The 22,838-nt window shown below is 50.2% G+C and overlaps 1 protein-coding gene across 1 annotated transcript; it reads left to right on the forward strand.

The window, feature by feature from the left end:
• Window positions 1-219: 219 nt before the first annotated feature.
• Window positions 220-19,338, forward strand: VPS33B (VPS33B late endosome and lysosome associated). Its single transcript, XM_035024158.1, has 23 exons — window positions 220-655; window positions 4,499-4,579; window positions 4,920-4,981; window positions 6,241-6,290; window positions 6,486-6,553; window positions 10,801-10,846; window positions 11,869-11,963; window positions 12,258-12,362; window positions 12,777-12,873; window positions 13,096-13,173; window positions 13,377-13,450; window positions 13,746-13,832; window positions 14,015-14,105; window positions 14,535-14,609; window positions 14,869-14,933; window positions 15,056-15,110; window positions 16,140-16,186; window positions 16,756-16,888; window positions 17,506-17,579; window positions 18,095-18,196; window positions 18,372-18,447; window positions 18,534-18,650; window positions 18,945-19,338. Exons 1-23 carry the CDS (start codon window positions 560-562, stop codon window positions 19,022-19,024), a joined length of 1,854 nt encoding a protein of 617 aa, XP_034880049.1. The 5' UTR covers window positions 220-559; the 3' UTR covers window positions 19,025-19,338.
• The last annotated feature ends 3,500 nt before the right edge of the window (window positions 19,339-22,838 follow it).

The following is a 22,838-nucleotide window of genomic DNA, read 5'->3' on the forward strand; positions in this document are numbered from 1 at the left end:
TTCTGAAATCTAGCAAAAGTGCCCAACCCTCGCTTGAGCGAGCTAGGAGAACTGGGTGTACCCTTAAAGATTAGTGATGATGGGAACACTTCCCTCTGGCCAGGTAGGAGATTGGAGCGTTGACCCTTTGCCTCCCGTTTTCAAATGTCCCTTCCCGCGCGCCGTCCCCGTCCCGGAAGGCTAAGCGCCGGTCGCGCGCACGGGACTTCCGGGAGGTCTAGGAAGTCGCTTCTCTCTCTGGCAGGGGGCGGGGTTTTCCCCGCACGCCGCGAAATCTGTGGGTGTAGACCGGGATCCTGGTTACAGGCGGAGTGGACCGGGGAGGGGCGGGTCGGTCCCGCGGCTGCTGATCGGGACGAGGGTCCTCCGAGGCTGCGGCTGTCTGACCGAGAGGTGGCCATTCATTCGCGCGCCGGAGCGAGGGCCCCTTCGGGGGCTCTTTCGAACCGTGCCCAGGCCTGAAGGAGCGCGGTCCTGCGCTTACCCCGGGCTGCTGCCGACCTTCTCTGAGCGGAGGACGTCGCCCTTCTTCCACCCCGCTGCTCCGGTGCCCGCTGCCATGGCTTTTCCCCATCGGCCGGACGCCCCAGAGCTGCCTGACTTCTCCATGCTCAAGAGGCTGGCCCGAGACCAGCTCATCTATCTGCTGGAGCAGGTCAGTGCCCGCCGCGCCTGGGGCCTTCTCTGCATCAACAGTTTAGCGCTCCCTGGACGCATAGTTCTTCCTTGCGGAGCCCCCTTGATCTTGTTCCAGGCCCTTGGTATTGTCCTTGGAGCTTCTGGGGCGGGTCCAAAATGAAGCATTTAGGAAGGAAAACCAGAGGGCAGTTAGGAGCTGCTTGGGACCTGGCAGAGAAGTCACTTCTTTTTGGTGCAGGCAAGGGGAGACACCAGTCGTTCCCCGCATCACTGGGGGATGGAAGGATGGTTAAGACATCATTGTCCTTAAGGATCGACTTCAGTAGGAGCCTATGAAATACGGATTACCACACACGGCGTGGTGTGTGGTAAATGGGTGATAGCTAGGGTGCCGGAAGCATTCAGAATAAGCGGTCATTTCTAGCTGGATTGATCTAGGAATTTTAAGGAGCTGGATTGTGAAGAATAAGCATATTTTCCTTGGAGATGGGGGAGCATGTTCCAGGCAGATGGACTGGTTGGTAGAAGCAGAGTTGAGGAACCAGGGAAGGAGAAGGCCCGTACAGGGAAGAGAGCAATCAGAAGTTACGCAGTGGGCATTAGGCAGCCACTGAAGATTTTCTTTCCCCACTTAAGGGGTGAAGCAATACTCGAAGATGATTCTAGGGGCGCTGGGTGGCTCAGTCAGTTAAGTGGCTGCCTTCGGCTCAGGTCATGATCCTGGGGTCCTGGGATCGAGCCCCTAGTCGGGCTCCCTGCTCATTGGGGAGCCTGCTTCTCCCTCTCCCTCTGCCCCTCCCCCCAGCTTGTACACACACACACTCTCTCTCTCAAATAAATAAATAAAATCTTTTAAAAAAATGAAGATGATTCTTATAGCCATGTGCGGAGTGGGGTGAATGGGGAACAAGAATGCTGGTTAGGAGACCACAGATCCGGTGAAATTAGTGACAGTGGGAACGAAAGGCGGGGATGGATTTTGAAGTCATGGTGAAAGAAGACTCAAAGATTTACTGATTGTAAAGGATGACAGAGAAGCAAAGCTGAGTTTGAGATTTTTATCTTATGTTAAAAGGAAAACAATGCTGTTGCTATAGTTGTAATGTGTTATATGTATATTTTCTTACTTAATGTCCACGTTCCCTACTAGATTAGAAGGTCCTTGAGGACAGGGAACATGTCTGTTTTGTTCAGCACTGTGTACCCAGGGAGTACCTAGTGTAGAGTCAAGCACATAGCATGTGTTTAATAAATATTTTTTAAATGAACATTGAATTGAAATGAAAAAAAAAAATTAGAGGAAGGGGCTGATTAGTTTGGGTTTGGAAAGGGTGAAGTGAAGATGCTAGGAGGAACATCCAGCAGATAGAAACATAGAGCTGCAGTCGGGATGAAGATGGGTACTTGGAAGAACCTCAGAGAACCTCAGGGGATCTGGGACCATATTTTAAATCTCATTTATATGCCCCGTAGTGGTAGCACAGTGATTGGCACATAAAAGACGCTCAAACGTGTGAGGAATTGAAAAGAGATGCTAGTTAAGGCTGCTTATAGGTGAGAAGCACATAAAAGAGAGTAAATGAGACCAAGGACAGGCACTTGTACTTGGAGCTCGGGAGGGGCTGCCCACAAGGGTGACTTACCATGGCAGGTGCAGGTTTCTGTGCAATAATTTGCTCTTCAAACTGACTTCTTCTGACTTAATTCTTGTTTTGTTTTGTTTTTTAAAGATTTTATTTATTTGACAGAGAGCGAGAGCAGGAACACAAGCAGGGGGAAGTGGGAGAGGGAGAAGTAGGCTTCCCACCAAGCAGGGAGCCAGATGTGGGGCTCGATCCCAGGACCCCGGGATCACAACCCAAGCCGAAGGCAGACCCTTAACTGACTGAGCCACCCAGGTGCCCCTGACTTGTTGACTGGCACTGCTGTTCAGGCTCGAGCCCTCAGAATCATCTTTGACTCTCCTTCCCTCCTCATATTTAACTGAACCAGTTGCTGAGTCCCAAGGATATTGCCTCACACCCGACTTTAGAGATTATACAATAATATTTACACATGACAGAGAAGGTAGAAGATGAGGGAAAGTATAAAGAGAAGAAAATCGGGGCGCCTGGGTGGCTCAGCTGTTAAGCGTCTGCCTTCGGCTCAGGTGGTGATCGTCGGGTCCTGGGATCGAGTCCCATATCGGGCTCCCTGCTCCGCGGGAAGCCTGCTTCTCCCTCTCCCACTCCCCCTGCTTGTGTTCCTGCTCTCACTGTGTCTCTCTCTGTCAAATAAATAAATAAAATCTTAAAAAAAAAAAGAAAAAAATCACATTCAACTAACAGATACAAGCGCTATTAACACTGTTAATTTCTTTCAATTATTTAAAAAATTCTCTTACACATTCCATGTATCCTTAACGTATTTTTGTTCATAGCACCACCAGCTTAAATCAGGTCCTCATTTATTGCTACGCGCTTGGGCTGCTTGGACTGTTGCTTTAACCACATACGTGGACTCCCTGCCTCAGTTTCCAATGCCTCCAATCCATTGTACTCACAGTGCTTGCCCAGTTATCTAACTAAAATTGCCAGCTGAGTAGATTCTTCAAGGCCCAAAAGCTTTCTGTTCCCTTGTTCATAGAGGATCAACTCCAAACTCCCTAACCTGACATTGGTGTCCTTCATGCTCCAGTTCCAGTCAACTTTTTCAGTCCTATTTCCCACCATTGCCCTACATCAAGATTTCCCAGCCACTGACATTTGGGGCCGGTTAATTCTTTGCTGTGGGACTGTCCCAAGCATTGCAGGATGTTTAGCAGCATCTCTAACCTCTACCCAGTAGATGGCAGTCAAACCCCTTGCCCCAAGTCAAATAACCAAAAATGTCTCCGACACTGCCGGATGTCCCCATGGGGCAAAATCATCCCTGCTGGAGAACTGCTGCCCCACACTTACCTTATGCAAACCAAATTGCTTGTTCTGTCCTTACCATTCAGCCTGTTCTCTTGCCCCGGCCTTTGCTGGACTGCCATCTTCTATCACTGCCAACACCGTACCCATTTGTCGAGGCCTAGTGGAGAGCAAACTTCTTTTTTTTTTTTTTTTACTTATTTGAGAGAGAGAGAGCATGAGAGAACACAAGCAGGAGGAGCAGACTCCCCATTGAGCAAGGAGCCTGATGCGGGGCTTGATCCCAGGACCCTGGGATCATGACCTGAGCCGAAGGCAGCCGCTTAACTGACTGAGCCACCCAGGCGCCCCTGGAGAGCAAACTTCTGATGACTTCCCTCTCTCTGCCACTCAGTGGGACCCCTCCTTCCCCGGGACACCTGAGACAGCAGCATCAGAAGGGATGCAGGAATCAGATGGCAGGGATTTGGATGGGAGAGTGGGTGGGTGGCTTTGGACTGTTCTGGGCTAAGTTGTCTGCATTGAACGTGGGTTATTTTTGTAATTAGAAGAAAAACGCTACTTAAAAAGAGATGGCAGTTAGTTGAGGGGTTGACAGATGCAAAGTGGGGCTTTGTTTGGTTTGGATTAGTTCAGTAGGCGATCGGGGTTGTTGGGAGGCAGAGTGGAGAACAGAGCCATGATGCAGAACAAGGTCATGGGCAAGCGTTGAGTGGTTGAGTGCCGAGGACTTAACCTTCAAGAAGGTGAAATAGTTCTCCACTGGTACAGAAAACGAGAAGACAAACTAGGTGAATATATAAAGAAACGTCTGCTGTGGATACAGACAAATAAGATCCTGGGTTAGATGATAGCACTAGGGCACTTCCAACCCAGTCTGTGCTTTTATTAAGTGGATGGCTGGACGAGCTCAGCTGAGGGAGCGTATGTGACCTAGGAGTGACCCAATGTACTGTGTCCTTCAGCTTCCAGGAAAAAAGGACTTGTTCATTGAGGCAGATCTCATGAGCCCTTTGGATCGGATTGCCAATGTCTCCATCCTGAAGGTACCTGCCCCTTTTCCCAGTGGACTTGGGCTCCTCTTTGCTCACGAAGCAGTTTTTATCTTAATGAACAGTACAAATTACTAATGAGTGACTGCCCTTTTAGGGAAATTGCAGGCTGGCTGAATTGGGTGGACAAAGGGGGATGATTGTGTTGTTTGGATTGGTTTTGAATTGTTTGGTTTTGTTCTGTTGACAGTTTGAGGAAAGTTCAGCGGGATGGTTGTCAGGGCAGTTTGATTCCCAGAAGAAGCACAGAGGATCCCTTACAGAAGTCCTCTTTGTGTCCTGCTTTGGGTTTCCAAGAACTTACGTGCATTGTCCTGTTGGGTTCTCTCTTTAGCAACATGAAGTCGACAAACTGTACAAAGTGGAGAACAAGCCAGCCCTCAGCTCCAATGAACAGTGAGTATCTGGGAGAGTCTGGGCTCCAGGCTGGAGGAGGTCCCTGCAGCTCTGCCTCCCGTCTGTCCTTGGCTGGATCTGGCGCCATGTTTGTGATGTGGTTCACCTGTCTGCACTTCCGCAACTTCACGCCTAGGTTATGCTTGCCCTCTTACTTGGTCTCCCTTCCGCACTTTCTCCCTCCCCTGTCCTCTTCTCTCTCTAATCCAGTCCACCATCTCTAGCCAGATCGATTAATCTTTCAAAAATTTTTTCATTATGCTCTTCTCGGGAACCTTCAAGGCTTCCCTTACTTGCTGACTAAAGTCCAGATTGCTCATCACAGATTCCAAGGCTGCCTCCAGTGAGGCTCACCTTGCCTTTCCAGCCTGCTCTGTCACGTGTCCCCTCAAGCCTCTGCTTGACACACACTTTCTTTTTCTTTTTCTTTTTTTTACTTTTTATTTCTTTAAGTAATCTCTGCACCCAATGTGGAGCTCTAACTCCTGACCCCGCGATCACGTGCTCCACTGACCGAGCCCTCCGGGCACCCTGACTCGCACTTTCTCAGGCTGCCCAACTATGCGCACATGCCTTTGCCCTCTGGCCACTCCGCCCACTCTGCCTGCCTCCTGCGGAAAACACCCAGCCTTCCGAGCCCAGCCCCACCTCCTCCATGAAGCCCTCTGTCGCCATTCCGGTCCGGGGTGCTTTTCTCCTCTGGATTTCCATGGTGTTTAGTGTTTGTCCTGGTCACTTGGCACATTGTCACAGACGGCCTGTGTCTGGCCTCCGTTTTTAGCTTTTATATTTTTCCATCTTAAGTAATGTTCATGTTTCCTTAGAGGAAAAAATTCTCCTGGATACATGGAGAGTACCTCCAGGAACCCCCGTTTGAAAAACACAGTTTTGTAAACTTTCTTATATTGTTTTTAACACCTGATTATCAATATACTCCATACGTGTGTATCTGACTTTGCCCAGTGGATTGTAAATTATGTGAGAGCAGGAGCTCCTGGGGCCGCCATGGGCCAGTAAGTACCCGCAGAGCCCGTGTACCTGTGGTGTTGAAGGGAGTCTTCTGTGCGCGGGATGTGGTCGGCTGAGAGAGCGGGCATTACTTTGGCTAGGATGAGAGCTAAAGGCCTGGCGAGAAGAGCAAATGTTGGAAGAGTTGACCTTGTTTCCATTTCTTCTAAGCTGCTATCACCAACTTCAGGATTTTTCTTCACTGAGGTTTTTTGTTTTGTTTTCTTTTGTTTTTACTTTCCCTCCCACAGATTGTGCTTCTTGGTCCGACCCCGCATCAAGAACATGCGATACGTTGCCAGTGAGTATGTCGTGCACCACACGTAACTAATACCTAGGAAAGAGTGGCCGGGATGAAGGGCCTAGGCCATAAGGACCTTTTAATGAGAAAAGATGGTTCGAATGGGCCACACCACTCGGAAAGGATGTCTGCTTCCTTGCATCTAGTCTAACAGATGGCCCATGGCTTTCTGGGTTGCTTTCCTTCTGTCTGTAGGTCTTGTCAATGCTGACAAATTGGCGGGCCGAACTCGAAAATACAAAGTGATCTTCAGCCCTCAGAAGGTGAGTTTGGGTCCTGGTGGGAGCAGGAGAAGGTAGATCAGGACAGAAGGCTGGGAAGGGGCAGGGGGCCAATAGCTGTGTCTCCCCCAAAGCAAGTTATGTGTGACTGAACAAAATACCTGTCACTGTCTTGTCATTAACGTGGCCCTGGTTGTTTAGCAGAGGCCCTGTTGTCAAACTGCCCCAGTTACAGACTGTGGAGTTGTGAGAGGTGGCCTCTATGTAGACTTCTTCTGAAGTATAACCTGCTGTGTGTCCCTTCTAACTCAGATTTCTGTATAGTAATATGCACTGTGTTCTGGGGTTTCAGTGATTTTTGTCCCTTTATCCCTTTAACAATAAATACGGTAAGTCATTACTCCTCCATGCTCATCCAAGGCATGTGGGCGGCTGCCCCCGGGTTGTAGAACCATACCACTGTACTTTGGAAAGGCCCTTTCTTACACAAGAAAGGAGCCGAGAGACCATTTTACTCCACCCCAGCTTTGAGCCTCTGAGGGAAGTAAAGCCCAGGGTCACACAGTGAGGTAGCCTCGCCAGGCTAGGTCTCTTCCATCTATTTTCGCTCAATAGTTGTAGTGTTCGGTGCTCACAGCATGTCCGTTCCCGGATTCCATCAGGCTCTGCTCTCACCCCCATGTCAGCAAGGTGCGTGGTCTTATGTACACGGCCTGCCCGAGGCCTAGGAAGCTGTACCAAGGAGTGCACACCGCATGGAGCGGTTGAAAGGATAGGGATTTATTCTTTTTCAATCCTTCCCAAAAAACTCTGGAGAAAGTAGAAGCAGTAGCTCAGTCTGAGACTCTGAAGCCAGACTGGGTGTAAATCCTTGCTTTAGCACTTGTTACCTGTGTGATCTTGGATGGGTTACTTAACTGCTCTCTCGGTGTCTCAGTTTTCTCATCTATAAAATGGAGTTGACAGTAGTACTTACCTTTTATTTTTTTTTAAACAAAACAGGGCTGAACATTTTTTTTAATTTTTAATTTTTTGTTTTAATTCCAGTATAGTTAACCTACCGTGTTATATTAGTTTCAGGTGCATGATGTCGGGATTCAACAATTCTGTGTATTACTCAGTGCTCATCACGATAAGTGCAGTCTTGATCCCCTTCACCCATTCCTCCCATCCCCTCACTCACCTCCCCTCTGGTGACCATCAGTTTGTTCTCCCTCGTGAAGAGTCTGATTTTTGTTTTGCCTCTTTTTTTCTTTGTACGTTTGTTTTGTTTCTTAAATTTCACATATGAATGAGATCATATGATATTTGTCTTTCTCTGACTTATTTCACTTAGCGTAATACTCACTAGCTCCATCCATGTTGTTGCAAATGGCAAGTACTTACCCCTTTTAATTTAAGTGACTCAGTTTTTATTAGGAAATCTAGTGAAATTACAGGCTTATATTGTTTTCTCATCACATGAAAGGAATAAGAAGAGCTAATGATCTTGCTTTGAAGATCATTTGAAGATTCATAGAAAATCTTATGGCTATTTTTCCTGTTGAGAAATACAAGTATATCAAGTATAACATCATTACCAGGGCAAGAAATTATTAAGATAACCGGTCGGACATACAGGTTACTTTTAAATGTTATTGGGCGCCTGGGTGGCTCAGTTGGTTGAGCGACTGCCTTCGGCTCAGGTCATGATCCTGGAGTCCCTGGATTGAGTCCCGCATCGGGCTCCCTGCTCGGCAGGGAGTCTGCTCCTCCCTCTGACCCTCCCCCCTCTCATGTGCTCTCTCTCATTCTCTCTCTCTCAAATAAATAAATAGAATCTTTAAAAAAAAAAAAAAAGCACTCATATTAAATGTTATTAACGAGCTGTGGCAATAAATTCTAGCTTTTGGAGTCTTATAAAACCCCCCTTTTTTTTTTAAAGATTTCATTTATTTATTTGAGAGAGAGAATGAGATAGAGAGAGCATGAGAGGGGGGAGGGCCAAAGGGAGAAGCAGACTCCCTGCTGAGCAGGGAGCCCGATGCGGGACTCGATCCCAGGACTCCAGGATCATGACCCGAGCCGAAGGCAGTCGCTCAACCAACTGAGCCACCCAGGCGCCCATAAAACCCCTTTTTTCAAATTATACTTCCAAGGAGAGATTTGTTTAAACAGGGAATAGAACAAGTTGGTAACAGTTTCAGATAATCCTGCAAGCCTCCATGTTACACAGAAAAACAAAATTGATACTTTGATGAATTTTCTCCATCTCACATCATAGCTCATTAGATTCTTTGACCTAATTTTATATTGCAGGACAGTCTCTCCCTCAGTAGCTGTAGGGAAGAGGGAATCTCTCTTTCTGAGACTCCTTTTGTTAATTATGAAGATTGGCAGTTTTCGATCTGGGCTCTGGAATTCCATTAGTTAGCACTAAAAGTGGGCCTCCAGTTTCAGGTTCACTGATGGACCTGACTGAGGGACTGGGCACCCAGCTGGCTCAGTCTGCAGAGCATGTGACTCTTGATCTCAGGGTTGTGAGTGCGAGCCCCACATTGGGCGTGGAGCCTACTTAAAAAAAAAGAAATGAGTTAGGGATGAATAGGATTCTTCTGTGTTAAGTAAAATAAGGAATATGTAGCATGAATCTTCCACATCTCATGGAATCATCATGAGGACAACGAGAGGTAATCCTTATAAAACACTAAGGACCTGGCGCCTGGGTGGCTCAGCTGGTTAAGCGACTGCCTTCGGCTCAGGTCATGATCCTGGAGTCCCGGGATCGAGTCCCACATTGGGCTCCCTGCTCAGCAGGGAGTCTGCTTCTCCCTCTGACCCAGCCCCCTCTCATGTGCTCTCTCTCTCTCTCATTCTCTCTCTCTCTCAAACAAACAAACAAACAAATAAATAAATAAATAAAATCTTTAAAAAAAAACCACTAAGGACGATGCCTAGCACATGTGAAATATTTAATGCACATCAACTCTTACCATCATCATCATTATCAGACGGGAGTGCTCCTCCTTCCTTCCTCATTGCCTCCAAGTATTTCGCCTTCTTCCCATTTGTCTCAAAGGAGGGAGTGACCCTGGCCTCGTCCCCTCCCTGATCCGCCGCTTCATCTGTGTTCCTGGGCCCATGCCCGCGTTCCTTTTCTACTGTCTTACTTTGTCGGGTAGATTCTTTCTCTTTTGTCTTCAACCATGTCTATTCCCCCCCCTTTTTTTTTAAAGATTTTATTTATTTATTTGAGAGAGTGAGCAGGAGAGAGAGAGAGAGCACACAAGCAGGGGGGAAGGGTAGAGAGAGAAGCAGACTCCGTGTGGAGTGGGGAGCCCGATGTGGGACTCGATCCCAGCACCCTGAGATCATGACCTGAGCCGAAGGCAGACGCTCAACCAGTTGAGCCACCCGGGCGCCCCATGTCTACCCCTTCTTAGTAATTCTCCCTGCTTCATGTCTTCTCCTGTCAGGGGCTCTCCCTTCTGTTGTGTGGAGACTTGGGTCAACAGTTCTCTCCGCCACTGCTCCTGTGTCCTCACCCCCGCCTTCGTCTTTAATTCGAGTCCCCCGCCAGGACTGTCGTCAAACTCGGCAATGCCTGGTTCCCACTTGACCTACCTAATGTCCTTGCATTTGACACAGTTGCCCATTCCTCCTGAGACTCACCTTTGCTGCCTTTAGAGGTGCCGAGTCCCCCTTTCCCACCTCCATGTCATCTGTCCGTCTTCTCCTCCAAGCGTTGTCCTGTGCGCCCTTTTAATTGCGGTGTCCCCTACAGTCCTGTCCTTAGTGGTCATGTCCCTCTGTGTTCTTTTCTCTTGGACAAACCACCCACTTTAAATGTCCTGTGCCAGGGACCCCAGGCTGGATCTCCAGACCTCTCTCAGTGACTCCAGGCGTCCCCTGGACATGTCCTACCCCGACCCCCCCCCCCCACCGCTGCTCCTTCCCTGCTGCCTGCCTCACTTCCCCCGTTTCTGAGGTGCGCTTGTGCCCTCCCTCCCATGTCTGTCTGCGGGGTGCACCCTTTGCGGATGCTTTGCTGATCCTTTGTGGAGCTTTCCAGCCTCGCAGGGAGAAAAGAGCATTGGACTTAATACCTAAATAAAGCGGATAAAGGGAAACAAAGTGCTGGGCTAGATGGTCCCAGTGGTCCTTCCTGTTGTCCTAAAGAGTCCACGCTCTCTTGTCGTTGTCACTGGGTTCAGTAGGTATTGTCCTCAGCAGTGACTGCGGAGGAACTCCAGAGAGATGCAAAGAACAGAGAAGAAGGTGGTCAGCAACCACTCCCTCTTGTCTTTCAGTTTCATGCGTGTGAGATGGTGCTGGAGGAAGAGGGAGTCTATGGAGGTGAGAGGAGGCGGCAGTGAGTGGGGAGGGGAGAATATGCGGAAGAAGGGAAGGAAATAAGCTGGGGCCCTCCTCTCTGCTTGTTGGCCTGGGGGGAGGGGAGGTTCCTGACCACGAGGAGCGGGACAGGGCCTTGATGGGAAGGCTGAAGGGGGTGCCAGGTGCTGCCATTCCTCCCTTTCCAAGACTCCCACAAGGAAAAAGTGTGCCTTCCCTCCCTCCATTCTGCATGCAGCGCTGACCTGAGCACCGTGCTCCCTGCTGGAGATCCCGCCCTGGTGCCAGAATCTTCGGTGGCCTTCTGCAGTTGGCCCTTTCCTGGCCCCTCACCCTCACCATGTGCAGCTCCCTCCTTCTCCTGACTCTCCACCTTCCAGCCATGGGCACTTCCCATTTGCTTTTCCTGTGGCCTAGAATATTCTCCACCCTCAGCCTTTTTTTTTCATACCCAAATCTTACTCAAATTCTAAGCGTCAGTGTCACTTCTTTAGGGAAGTCTTTCCTGTGCTCCTGTACTTCTCCTATGCCCCACGTAGTTGAGGTTCGATCCCTGCAATATTTGGGCTCCCAAACTGCTGTTCTTCTCTGGAGCACAACTGTAATGAGATGTGTCTGGTGTGTTTCTCACTGGATTGGGATTCTCTCGCAGAAAATGGGGAAGCATGTTCGTTCCATTTCCGCACCCCCAGTGCCCGGCCTAGTGCCCGCACAGACGTGGCTTTCTGTCAGTATTTGTCCACCAGCGAATGAGTGTTTCCTCGGCACTTCCAGTCGGCACTCGAATGAAAACACGCCCCTCTCACGTTGTATGATAGGCTGTGGTGTGCATTTCTCTTCTTGTTATCCGACCACGAACTCCTTTAAGGCACAGACTGTCACTCATCTTTGAGTGTCCCGTGCTTAGTGTAGGGCTGGGCATGTGGCAGGCGCTCAGATATTTTTGCGTCACCGTGGTGGACCTTCTCTCTCAATATGGAGCCCTGTGCCTTCTGTGGGGAGGCTGATGCTCTCTGTACCCACAGATGTGAGCTGTGACGAATGGGCCTTTTCTTTGCTGCCTCTTGATGTGGATCTGTTGAGCATGGAGCTCCCAGAATTTTTCAGGGACTACTTCCTGGTAAGTGCAGGGTCCTTGGGTCTTGGCATCGACAGGTGGGGACACACACGGGGTCCTGTGGGCTAGAAATGTGGACGTAACCTTCCTGTAATTCCTATAATTTATTATGAGGAAGAGCGTTTTGCAGACTGAATGGCTGATGTCCACAGGACTTCCTTTGGGGCCAGAATGAGAGCGGTCGGACAGTCCCCACACATACCCGGCCTTCCTGCTCCCGGGCTGCTAGGGCTAGCCCCTTTCCAGATTGCTCTCTTGGGCTGAGCCATATCTCTGTGGCCCGTATGGTTCCTGCAGGAAGGAGATCAGCGCTGGATCAACACTGCGGTACAGGCCTTGCACCTTCTGAGCACTCTCTACGGGCCCTTTCCTAACTGCTATGGAATTGGCAGATGCACCAAGGTGGGCAGGAGCAGCTCTGTGGTCCCGATGGCCCCTCTTGTACCCGTTCTCTGCCCACCATGGAGTGCCCAGAGGCATCTGTGATAAGAGCCATGTTCTTCAGCTTGCTTTTATTGTTCTAGAAGAGTTCCTCAGAGAGGAGGAGGACTTGTGTGACTGACAGAAAAGCAAGAGCCAGGGCCTCTGGATAGCACTCCTGAGTCTTTTCTTCGGGGGCGGAGATAGTCCTTCATCAGCAGGGGGAAGGCTGGGAGGGGTGGGCACAGACGGGAGTGCAGTGGGTAGTGGTGTTAATAATTAGCTCCCCTCTTGGGGTCAAGGAGAGGTGTCACATGGAAAAGACTTGGCTTCAGTAAGGTGTGGGCTGCAGCAGGGACCTGGACATGAGACTGAGAATATCTTGGTTCCTGGCAGATGTCATATGAATTGTGGAGAAAATTGGAGGAGGAGGAAGATGGCGAAACCAAGGGCCGAAGGCCGGAGATTGGACATATCTTCCTCCTGGACAGAGGTAAATGATGCTCAGCATTCCTGTCATCCCTGGACCCTCGAAGACATGGGGATCCGGCCAACGCGGTGGCCCAGTTAGGATCCTCAGGTCGGGGCTGTGAATGGCAGCGTTGATCGGGAGCCCAGCACTTGGGCCCCGTGGAGGCACGCGAGCTGACGCCGAGCCAGCTGGGTAGCCGCGTAGGTCAGGGAGGACCCTCACGGCCGGGGATCTCGGTTTCAGACGTGGACTTCGTGACGGCCCTTTGCTCCCAGGTGGTTTACGAGGGTCTGGTGGACGACACCTTCCGCATCAAGTGTGGTAAGTGGCATCTTGGCGAGATGGACGGGTTCCTCAGCACCCGGGGCCTCTCGCAGGGGGCGGGGCTTGTGGGAGAGCCTCAGACTCTGAACAGACTGCTGGCTTCCAGATAGTTCGGGGCACTTTGAGTGGCAGTTCAGGAAAGGGGAGGAGAGGGAAGGCCTCCCTGGAGGTCCTCAGAGCTACTCCCTCTGCTCTCAAAGGGAGTGTCGACTTTGGCCCAGAAGTCACATCCTCTGACAGGAGCTTAAAGGTTCTACTCAATGCTGAGGACAAGGTGAGGGTATGGCTGCTGCTGGTGGATGGCCTGGGGGCCACTGTTGGCCCGAGGCTGTGGGCCCGGCTCTGGGAGGGGAGGCTGAGCCTGTGGGAGAGGGATCCCCCTCCAGGAGTGAGCGTACCCCGGAGCACAATATCTGGGTGTTTAACATACACTTGTGATACCAGCTCAGCTTTCTGTGTGCTTTTGCTAGAACAGCTGGGCACCGCTCTTGTGCTCCTGTCCCACTACTGAGGGCGGAGGGACTAGTCAGGGTTCTCTGGTCAGTTGTTGCTGCTTGTTGCCCTTGCAGGTGTTTAATGAGATTCGTAATGAGCACTTCTCCAACGTCTTCGGCTTTTTGAGCCAGAAGGCCCGGAACTTGCAAGCTCAGTATGACGTGAGGCTCCAGGCCCGGGCTCCTCTGTTTCGTTTCCCCTCTGTTGGCTTCCCTTTGGCTCCCTTCTGATATGATGACAGCCCCCCCGTCTTTTCTCTTGGAATCGGGGGGACCTGAGGGAGGGTGGTGGCTGCGCATGTCTGAGGGCAGGGAGCGGTTGACCTCATGGGGACTTCCCCCAGCGCCGGAGAGGCATGGACATCAAGCAGATGAAGAACTTCGTGTCCCAGGAGCTCAAAGGACTGAAACAGGAGCACCGCCTGCTGAGTGTCCGTAGGTTTCAGCTTTCAGCTTGAGGGCAGGGCAAGGGGATGCTACAGAGGAGATCTGCCCCGGGGGAGATCTTTGTTCACCAGCAAATAATGATCTTGTTTTGTCCGAAATGGGAAGAAGCACTTCTGCATTTTGCCTTAAGAACTTTTTATTCTTGGGGCACCTGGGTGGCTCAGTCGGTTAAGCCTCTGCCTTCAGCTCAGGTCCTGATCCCAGGGTCCTGGGATCGAGTCCCGCGTGGGGCTCCCTGCTCAGCGGGGAGTCTGCTTCTCCCTTTCCCTCTCTCTCTGCCCCTCCCCCAACTTGTGTTCGCTCTCTCTCTCCCTCTTTCAAATCTTAAAAAAAAAAAAGTTTTTATTTTTCTGGACAATAAAGGCATATCCTACTAGAACCGGGAATATGTCAGCTTGCTTTTTGTCCTGTCTGCAGATATCGGGGCCTGTGAATCCATCATGAAGAAGAAGACCAAGCAGGACTTCCAGGAGCTCATCAAGACTGAGCATGGTAGCTGTGGGGGCCGTGCTTGGCTCCCTCCTGTGCTTCCCTTGCTCCCAGCACCGTCCCACCCAGCAAAGATGCTCTCTGGCTCCTTCCAGCTGATGCTGGCTGGGTGGAATGCTGGTTCCTGCTAGAAGTCCCGGGGGTCCCTTAGCCCCCCACCCCCAAGCATGGAGAAAGATGGGGAGACAGACACCTGTTAGCATAGATGGCCAGAGCTGAGCTGCTCCCCCCCGTAACGGGCTCTCCTCTTGTGTCCTCACAGCACTGCTGGAGGGCTTCAACATCCGGGAGAGCACCAGCTACATCGAAGAACACATAGACCGGCAGGTGAGCAGGTGGCCGGGGCTGTTGGGAGCCATGTGTCGCGGCGGGCGTGGTCTCCAGCGGAAGGAAGAGGAAAGAGCGTGTGTCATGGAACTTGAATTCTCTAGGACTCTCTTCCCATGCAGGTGTCGCCTATAGAAAGCCTCCGCCTCATGTGCCTTTTGTCCCTCACTGAGAATGGTGAGCCCCTGGAACCAAAGACACCAGACTGAAAAACTGTACCTTAGGCATAGAAGAAATCATTTTGAATGACAGAGAGAATAGCCTAGCCGACAGAACGTTTCCCAGTAATTCCGTGGATTCTTTTCCCTGTAAGCTAAAGCAGTCTTTGTTCCGCGTGAGACATCCCAAGGGCCTGGGGTCACTTAGTGTCCCGACCCTGAGCGGGACCACACTCAGCCCCCAGCCCCCCCCGCCCCCGCCCCGAACAAGCTCTGTCACATCTTAGGACCACAAGGGCACAGCGCAGAGTGGCATTTCTCTCTCTATTCCATCTGGCCACCTACCTTCCACGAGCTTTCATAATAAAGAGTCCAGGAAAAGGGGACAGCCAAACGATTTCATAAACATTCCCAAGAGCTCAGATTCTGCGACCTCCTGTGGTACAACTTTTAACTTGGTTATGCAACCCTTTCATCTGTTTTCTTTTTTATTTTAGTTGGAAGTAGAGGTGACACACGATGGGACATTATTAGTTGCAGGTGTACGGACAGGGATGGGACAAGTGTGTGCGTTGTCCCGGGCTCCCTGCGAATGCAGCGAGTACAGAACCATCGGCCCTACTCCCTGTACCCGTTCGTCCCCGTGACTTGCTCACCCCGTGACTTGCAAGCGTACTCTTTGTACCTCGCTGGAGGAAAGCGCCTCAGACCACACTTTTCGACCTCCTCTGAACACTTGCCCCGTTCCTCGGTAGCCCGTAAAGCAGTACTCAGGGGCACTGGCCCCAAGCCAGGAAGGAACGTGCCCAAGTCCCTTTGCCTCCCTCCTACCGCCTCCCTCCGCCATCCCTGCCGATAAGCAAGCTGAAATTTAGGAGTCAGTTTAGAATCAGCTGGCTGGATGCAAGGTTAACATTTACTGATTCCTTCCTCCTGATAAAGGTTGTTTGGGGAGCAAGAGGGTGGGTGGGTGGGTTGGTATGGCTGTAGATTTCAGGACACCTCAGCTGGTGTTCACGTGAACCTGTCTTATCTTCCTGACCCTCAGGTTTGATTCCCAAGGATTACCGATCTCTGAAAACACAGTATCTGCAGGTAAGGCCGTGACAATGCACTCTGGAGGGAACTGGGTGGAGGGAGGTCATTGGCACTTCTGAAAGAGGCAGAAGAAATGGCCTCTTTCCTGTCTGCATCCCCATTTTGCTCCCAATCTGGCCTCCCTCTTAGGGCATCTCGGGACAGTCCGCCTCTCAGCACGCAGAGACCCTCCCCCTGCCCGTCTCCCCTATTCCCTGCTCTCTTGGCGGGCGGCTGGTGCTGGGAGTGCTGGGGCCATTGAGCTGTCGGACCAGGTGGTGAGTCCTCACCCCTGGGGCTCTCCCTCACTTTAGCATCTTGTGAGGGGTTGATACGGCCTTCCTTCCAGGTCTTTCTCTAGTCTTACCTCATCTCTGAAGCCCTCCCCAGCACCCTCCCATCAATGGCTTTCTCTCTTCTCTCATAATTTCATGCTTTCCTTTTTTTTCCTCCTTCGTTTGGTGTTTGGTTATTTCTTTAGGGCACAGAATGCATAGCCCTTCTGTCCCTCACTTCCGTATCACCTGACAGTGTTAGACCTTGGTGTGGCGGATGCTCAGTAAATGACTGAATTGCATTTCCTTCAGAGCTACGGCCCTGAGCACTTGCTGACCTTCTCCAATCTGCGGCGAGCGGGGCTCCTCACGGAGCAGGCCCCGGGGGACACCCTCACAGCTGTGGAGAGTAAAGTGAGCAAGCTGGTGACAGACAAGGCCGCAGGTGAGCAGGGAGAGCAGGGAACCCCTTCCCTGGCCAGAGTCCTCTCTCCTCGCAGCAGCCAGAGCTCCCTGGGAGGGACGGAACGAGCTGGGGAAGGAGGATGTGATCCTTCACTCTTCCTGGCATTACTACTGCGTCTGCTAGCAGGGGCACGTTCCCTTTACTGAACACTTACCATGTGCTGAGACCTGTAGATACCAGTTTCTCACTTAATCCTCACAAACATAAGCTTATAACCTCCATTTTCTAGAGAAGGAAACAGGCTGAGTGAGGTTAAGTGACTTGTTTAAGGTCCCTCAGTGAGTAAGTCAGATTTGAGCCCAGGTCGGTTGACTCTGAGGCCCACACACTTCACCAGTGAGCTCGGGTCACTCTGTAGATTGCACTGAGTGGATGGCCGGTACCCTGTAGGAAGACTGTGGTGGGGCGAAGGGTGGCAAGTGTCTTGATCAGTTCCAGGGAATCTTAGGGGAACGGCTTTGAGGAGAGCCTTGAGCCAGGAACGGTCCTGCTACTTGCAAGGTCCTGCTATTTGTCATTTCCTGAGTGGTATCACCTGGGGCAGGGTCACAAATCCGTCGATCTTCGATGAGATCCAGCACAGTTTTCCTTCCCAGGAAAGATTACTGATGCCTTCAGTTCTCTGGCCAAGAGGAGCAATTTCCGTGCCATCAGCAAGAAGCTGAATTTGGTACGTAGATTCAGGGTGGATGGGGAAGCCATGGGTCCAGTCCTTTGCAGAGTACTTTGAATCCCCAACATCTCTTTGTTGTTTTGTTTTTATAAAGATCCTTTCATTTGGTAGCATCATAGCATGAGCTTAATTTAATAATGAGACAAGACACAAAAGACGCATTCACTTAATAAACCTGTAAGAAGCACCCACCAAGGCCAGAGGATAGGCTGAGTGCCACATCAGTGACAGACATGTCCCCTGTCACCAGGGGATCGGCAGCGGGGCATCTTTAATTTCCAGCCCTTCATAGGGAGCACAGGGGAACTCGTTCAGGAGAATCAGTGGGTACTGAACGAAAGCTTCAATCTTTGGTTATGGTTTTTTGTTTTTTGGTTTTTTTTCAGGGCTTTTGCCAGTCTTCCCTTTAGCTGAAATAAGACCTGTTTGGGGGGATGTACTTTTCTCTGACTGGGTAAAAGGCTGGGGAGGTGAGTTGTCACGTGCCTCACGTAGTCCCCTTTGCCCTTTAGATCCCACGTGTGGATGGCGAGTATGATCTGAAAGTGCCACGGGACATGGCGTATGTCTTCAGTGGCGCTTACGTGCCCCTGAGCTGCCGACTCATCGAGCAGGTGAGAATAAGCGACCCGCTGCCGTTCCTATTTCACTCTCTGCTTTCTCTTGGTCCCTGGCCTATTCCAACTTTCAGCCACCCCCGTAACTAACAAGAGACGTGACAGTCTGGCTGCTGCGACCTCCCCTTCCTCAGCCGGATAGGGTCTCAGACTTGAACCCCGGGCCTCCCAGGTGCTGGAACGACGAAGCTGGCAGGGTCTGGACGAAGTGGTGCGGCTACTCAACTGCAGTGAGTTGGCCTTCACAGGTGCGTGGCTGGCCCTGCGGTCAGGGTGGGGCGGGAGGGGGGCTGGGGGCGCCACTGGAGATCGGAGTCTGGCCTGATCTCCACAGACATGACCAAGGAGGACAAGGCTTCCAGCGAGTCGTTGCGCCTCATCCTGGTGGTGTTCTTGGGTGGTTGCACGTTCTCGGAGATCTCAGCCCTCCGGTTCCTGGGCAGAGAGAAAGGTAAGAGAGAACAGAAAGAGGGACCTGGGGGACACAGGGCGGTGCTCAGAAGGCTTCCTGGCGGGCCTCTGGGCACCCCTTGCTGTAGTCCGGCTGCGGATTCAAGTGCAGGGAGCCCAGTTCCACCACGTGCAGCAAGTCGTCGTGCCCAGGAGGGTGGCACTGACACGTCTGTGTCTGTAACCTGCTGCTCTGGTCCAGTCAGGGCTGTGGAACTGGAGGGCTGGCCAGGGCTCATCATGGGGGCCTCTGATCTGCTCTTAGTCACGTGTGCGGGTGCTTTTGACTCCATAGGATACAGGTTCATTTTTCTAACAACGGCGGTCACGAACAGCGCTCGCCTTATGGAAGCCATGAGTGAGGTAAAAGCCTGACGTTCTCTCTGCTGGTGTTGACGTCTTCCCTGAACACGTTTCCCTACGGGATGCAGGAATTTGGTCCCAGCTGCTAACCAAGTGTCTACCAACTACCCTACTAAGAGCCGGGGAGCTCAGAACTGACTCGGGATTTCGAGAAATTATCTGAGGAGAGCGCTCACTTCCGGCCCCCAGGATATGTCTCCGTTTTGTGTATGAAGTACAGCTTGTGCTGAAAAGATACGAGGAGGAAGAGATCTCGTTTACTAAGTCCTGATTGAGTATCATTGTAAATAAAGCCTCTACTCTCCAATGTCATGTTTAGTTCTCAACACGTACTTCTGTCTTTTTTTTTTTTTTAAAGATTTTATTTATTTATTCATGAGAGACAGAGAGAGAGAGAGAGAGAGAGAGGCAGAGGGAGAAGCAGGCTCCCAAGGAGCAGGGAGCCCGATGTGGGACTCGATCTCAGGACCCTGGGATCATGACCTGAGCCGAAGGCAGACGCTTAACCATCTGAGCCACCCAGGCGCCCTACGCACTTCTGTCTTCTTAGCGAAGCACAGGGGGGCTTCATGGGTTCTGTGGTCTGGACTCTGCAGTAGCTCTGGGCCTGGTCGGCTTCTCTCCTGAAACTTGCCCTATACCAGAGTTTCCTCAGCTGTAAAATGAGGGGGATCGATCAGATAGATGATCAGTAAGCACCTTTCCAGTTCTAAAATTCTCCGGTTCATTATACTTTATTTTTGTAAGTAAACCTTTGCCCAATGTGGGGCTCGAACTCATGACCCTGACGTCAGGGGTCATACGCTCTACCAACTGAGGCAGCCAGGTAGAGCTTATATTTTAGAAAAGATGAGTTTGTTACTGTTTTAACTTCAGGAGGCACTTCAGTATTAAGCATTTGTCTCTTATTGCAGAATGAAGGATTGTGTCCCATTAGAGCAGGCTCAGGCATCAGCAAACAGTGCTCCTAAAAAAGTCACCAGTGCCCCCCCTCAACTGCTGATTTTAGTGGCCTTTCTCTCCCTTGACCTTTTAAAAATTGTGAACTGTAACCACATCCATCAGTCTCTTTTTGGTCCTCCTCTAACTTGACCTCCCTGATAACCACTTTTCCTTTCTTCTGTTCAGCTTCCGTGACACTCTTTTGTTGTCCTCCTGTGGTCTCCTGGGTTGTGCTTCTGTCTCCTTGGATTACTTGTCTCTGCCTATCCCCTCTCTGTCCAGATGTCAAGCTTTCATCTTCCAGATGTCAAGCTTTCATCTTCCTGCTGAGCTTCACACTAGTATTTCCAACTTGGTCGTTCCACAGGCCCTTCAAACTCAGCGTGTCTAAAAAACTCTCAAACTGAGTCTCTTGTCCTCACTTTGAATCCCCCAATCTGCTCCTCTTCTTGTATTCCTGTAATTGACATCATCATCTACCCAAGTTTTGTTCATGAAAGAAATTCTAACCTTGACCTCAGATGTTTTATTTTATGTGTGTTGCCTTTTTTTTTTTTTTAAAGATTTATTTATTTGAGAATGAGAGAGAGAGAGCATGAGAGGGGGGGAGGGTCAGAGGGAGAAGCTGAGGGAGGGTCAGAGGAAGAAGCTGAGCAGGGAGCCCGATGCGGGACTTGATCCTGGGACTCCAGGATCATGACCTGAGCCGAAGGCAGTCGCTTAACTGACTGAGCCACCCAGAGCTTCTTAACCGACTGATGTGCCCTCAGATGTTTTCTTTTATCCCCCACATTCAGCTGGTCCCACTACCCATTATTTCTAAATGCTTCTGGCTCGTCCTGTCCTCACCATCCCCATGTCAGAGATCCTTAATATTTTTTGCCTGGGCTTTTGCAAGACTGTCCCTCCCAGTCCCTCGGCTTCCTATCTGCCACTTACTAAAAGAAAGATCCAAATCTGTGTTGTTGGATCATCAAAACTATTCTTTCTGTAAGGAGTGCTGTGTCAGTGCATATTCCAAGGAAAATGCTTACTTCAGGTATCCAGCTAGAATTTTTACTATTTTTATGTCAAGCTATTGTGTAAGATCAAAGACACTGCTGAGAGGGCTGTTAGTCTGTATAAAGAATATGTGGCAGTCAGACGACGATCCTGTGACCAAGAAAATAGACCCTGGCAGCGCACTTGCATTCTAGAACAATGCTGTCCGATCCTGTAACAGGGTCCTGCTCAAACACACATCACAGTGTTTTACATGCTGAGTACATGCTCTGAGTGGATATCTTCCAATGGTTCTGTGACTTCGTTGGCTTCAGAACTACAGTGCGAAGACATGATAGCAAAATTATCTTATCTCTGGGTACTTAGGATGCTGGCCCTGGGAACATGCTTGAAGATGGCAAGTTTTTGAAGCTTTCTGAATAACTTTCAAGTTAATCAACAAAGTGCAAGTAAATTTAAAAGGTGGTGTCTACGGCTCACTCCATCAGCCATCGGAATGTTTGGTGTGCTGCTGATGAGTTAAAGGATGTTGAAAGCTCCAGTGAAGGGGCGCCTGGGGGGCTCAGTCGTTAAGCGTCTGCCTTCGGCTCAGGTCAGGATCCCAGGGTCCTGGGATCGAGCCCCGCTTCGGGCTCCCTGCTCCACGGGAAGCCTGCTTCTCCCTCTCCCACTCCCCCTACTTGTGTTCCCTCTCTCGCTGTCTCTCTCTCTGTCAAATAAATAAAGAAAAAAGGTTAAAAAAAAAAAAGGTTTAAAAGAAAAAAAAAGCTCCAGTTAAGTCCTTCCGGAAGAGAGAAACATGGTCCTGCAGGTGAAGCAAACAAGCATCCTTTACTTTTCCTTCATGGAAAAGGCAAATGAAAAGGAGTCACAGAAGTCACAGATGGCCAATACACTGAGGGAAAATGTGCAATTTCAGCTATAATCCAGCAAGTGCAAATCAAACAAGGGAATGACACTTTCTGCCTGTGAAACTAGCAGAGATTTAAAAGGACAGTAATACTCAGAGCTCTTGAGGGTGAGAGGCTTCCATAGTTGGGAAGGGCAAATTAATTCAGTAGCTACTCTTCTAGGAATCAAATGTAAGAAAATAATGCAAGATGCGATTTATGTCTGAAGACATTTATTTGTAAAAATTACAGTCTGAATATCCATTGATGGGGTGCCTGGATGGCTCAGTCGGTTAAGAGTCTGCTTTCGGCTCAGGTCATGATCCCAAGGTCCTGGGATCGAGTTCTGCATCAGGCTGCTTGCTCAGCCTCTGCCCCCGGCTTGTGCTCTCTCTCACTCACTCTCTTTCTCTCAAAATAAATAAAATCTTTTTTTTTTTTTAAGAATTTATTTATTTATTTGACACAGAGAGAGAGCACAAGTTGGCAGACAGGCAGGCAGGCTGAGGGAGAGGGAGAAGCAGGCTCCCGATGATGCGGGTGCTCGATTCCAGGCCGCTGGGATCATGACCTGAGCGGAAAGCAGACCCTTAACTGACTGAGCCACCCAGGCGCCCCAAAATAAATAAAATCTTAAAAAAAAAAAAAAAAAAAACACACGGATAGCAAAACAATTGAATTACGAAGTACCTCCAGCCACAACATCATGCAACTGAATCACTGGAAAACAAAGCTATATGTAAGCATTTAGGGATGTAGCATATATTCAGCGAAAAAAGGATACAAAAGTGCTTTGATGTCGATTTTGAGTTTTAAAGTTTTCGTATAACTATATAAACCCCTGTAATTTGAAAGAACCATGCCCAGGTGCTCTCCATTTGTGTGCCAATCATGTGACCTGGGTTAAGTCCCTCAAGCCGTTCAGAGCCGGTTCTCTCCTGCGTAAAATGGCGATAATGCCAAACGGGGCTGTCCTGGAGATTAAATGGGAT

Source organism: Mirounga leonina, unplaced genomic scaffold, assembly GCF_011800145.1.
Source record: "Mirounga leonina isolate KUSES-001 unplaced genomic scaffold, KU_Mleo_1.0 Mir_178, whole genome shotgun sequence".
NCBI classification, from domain to species: domain Eukaryota; kingdom Metazoa; phylum Chordata; class Mammalia; order Carnivora; family Phocidae; genus Mirounga; species Mirounga leonina.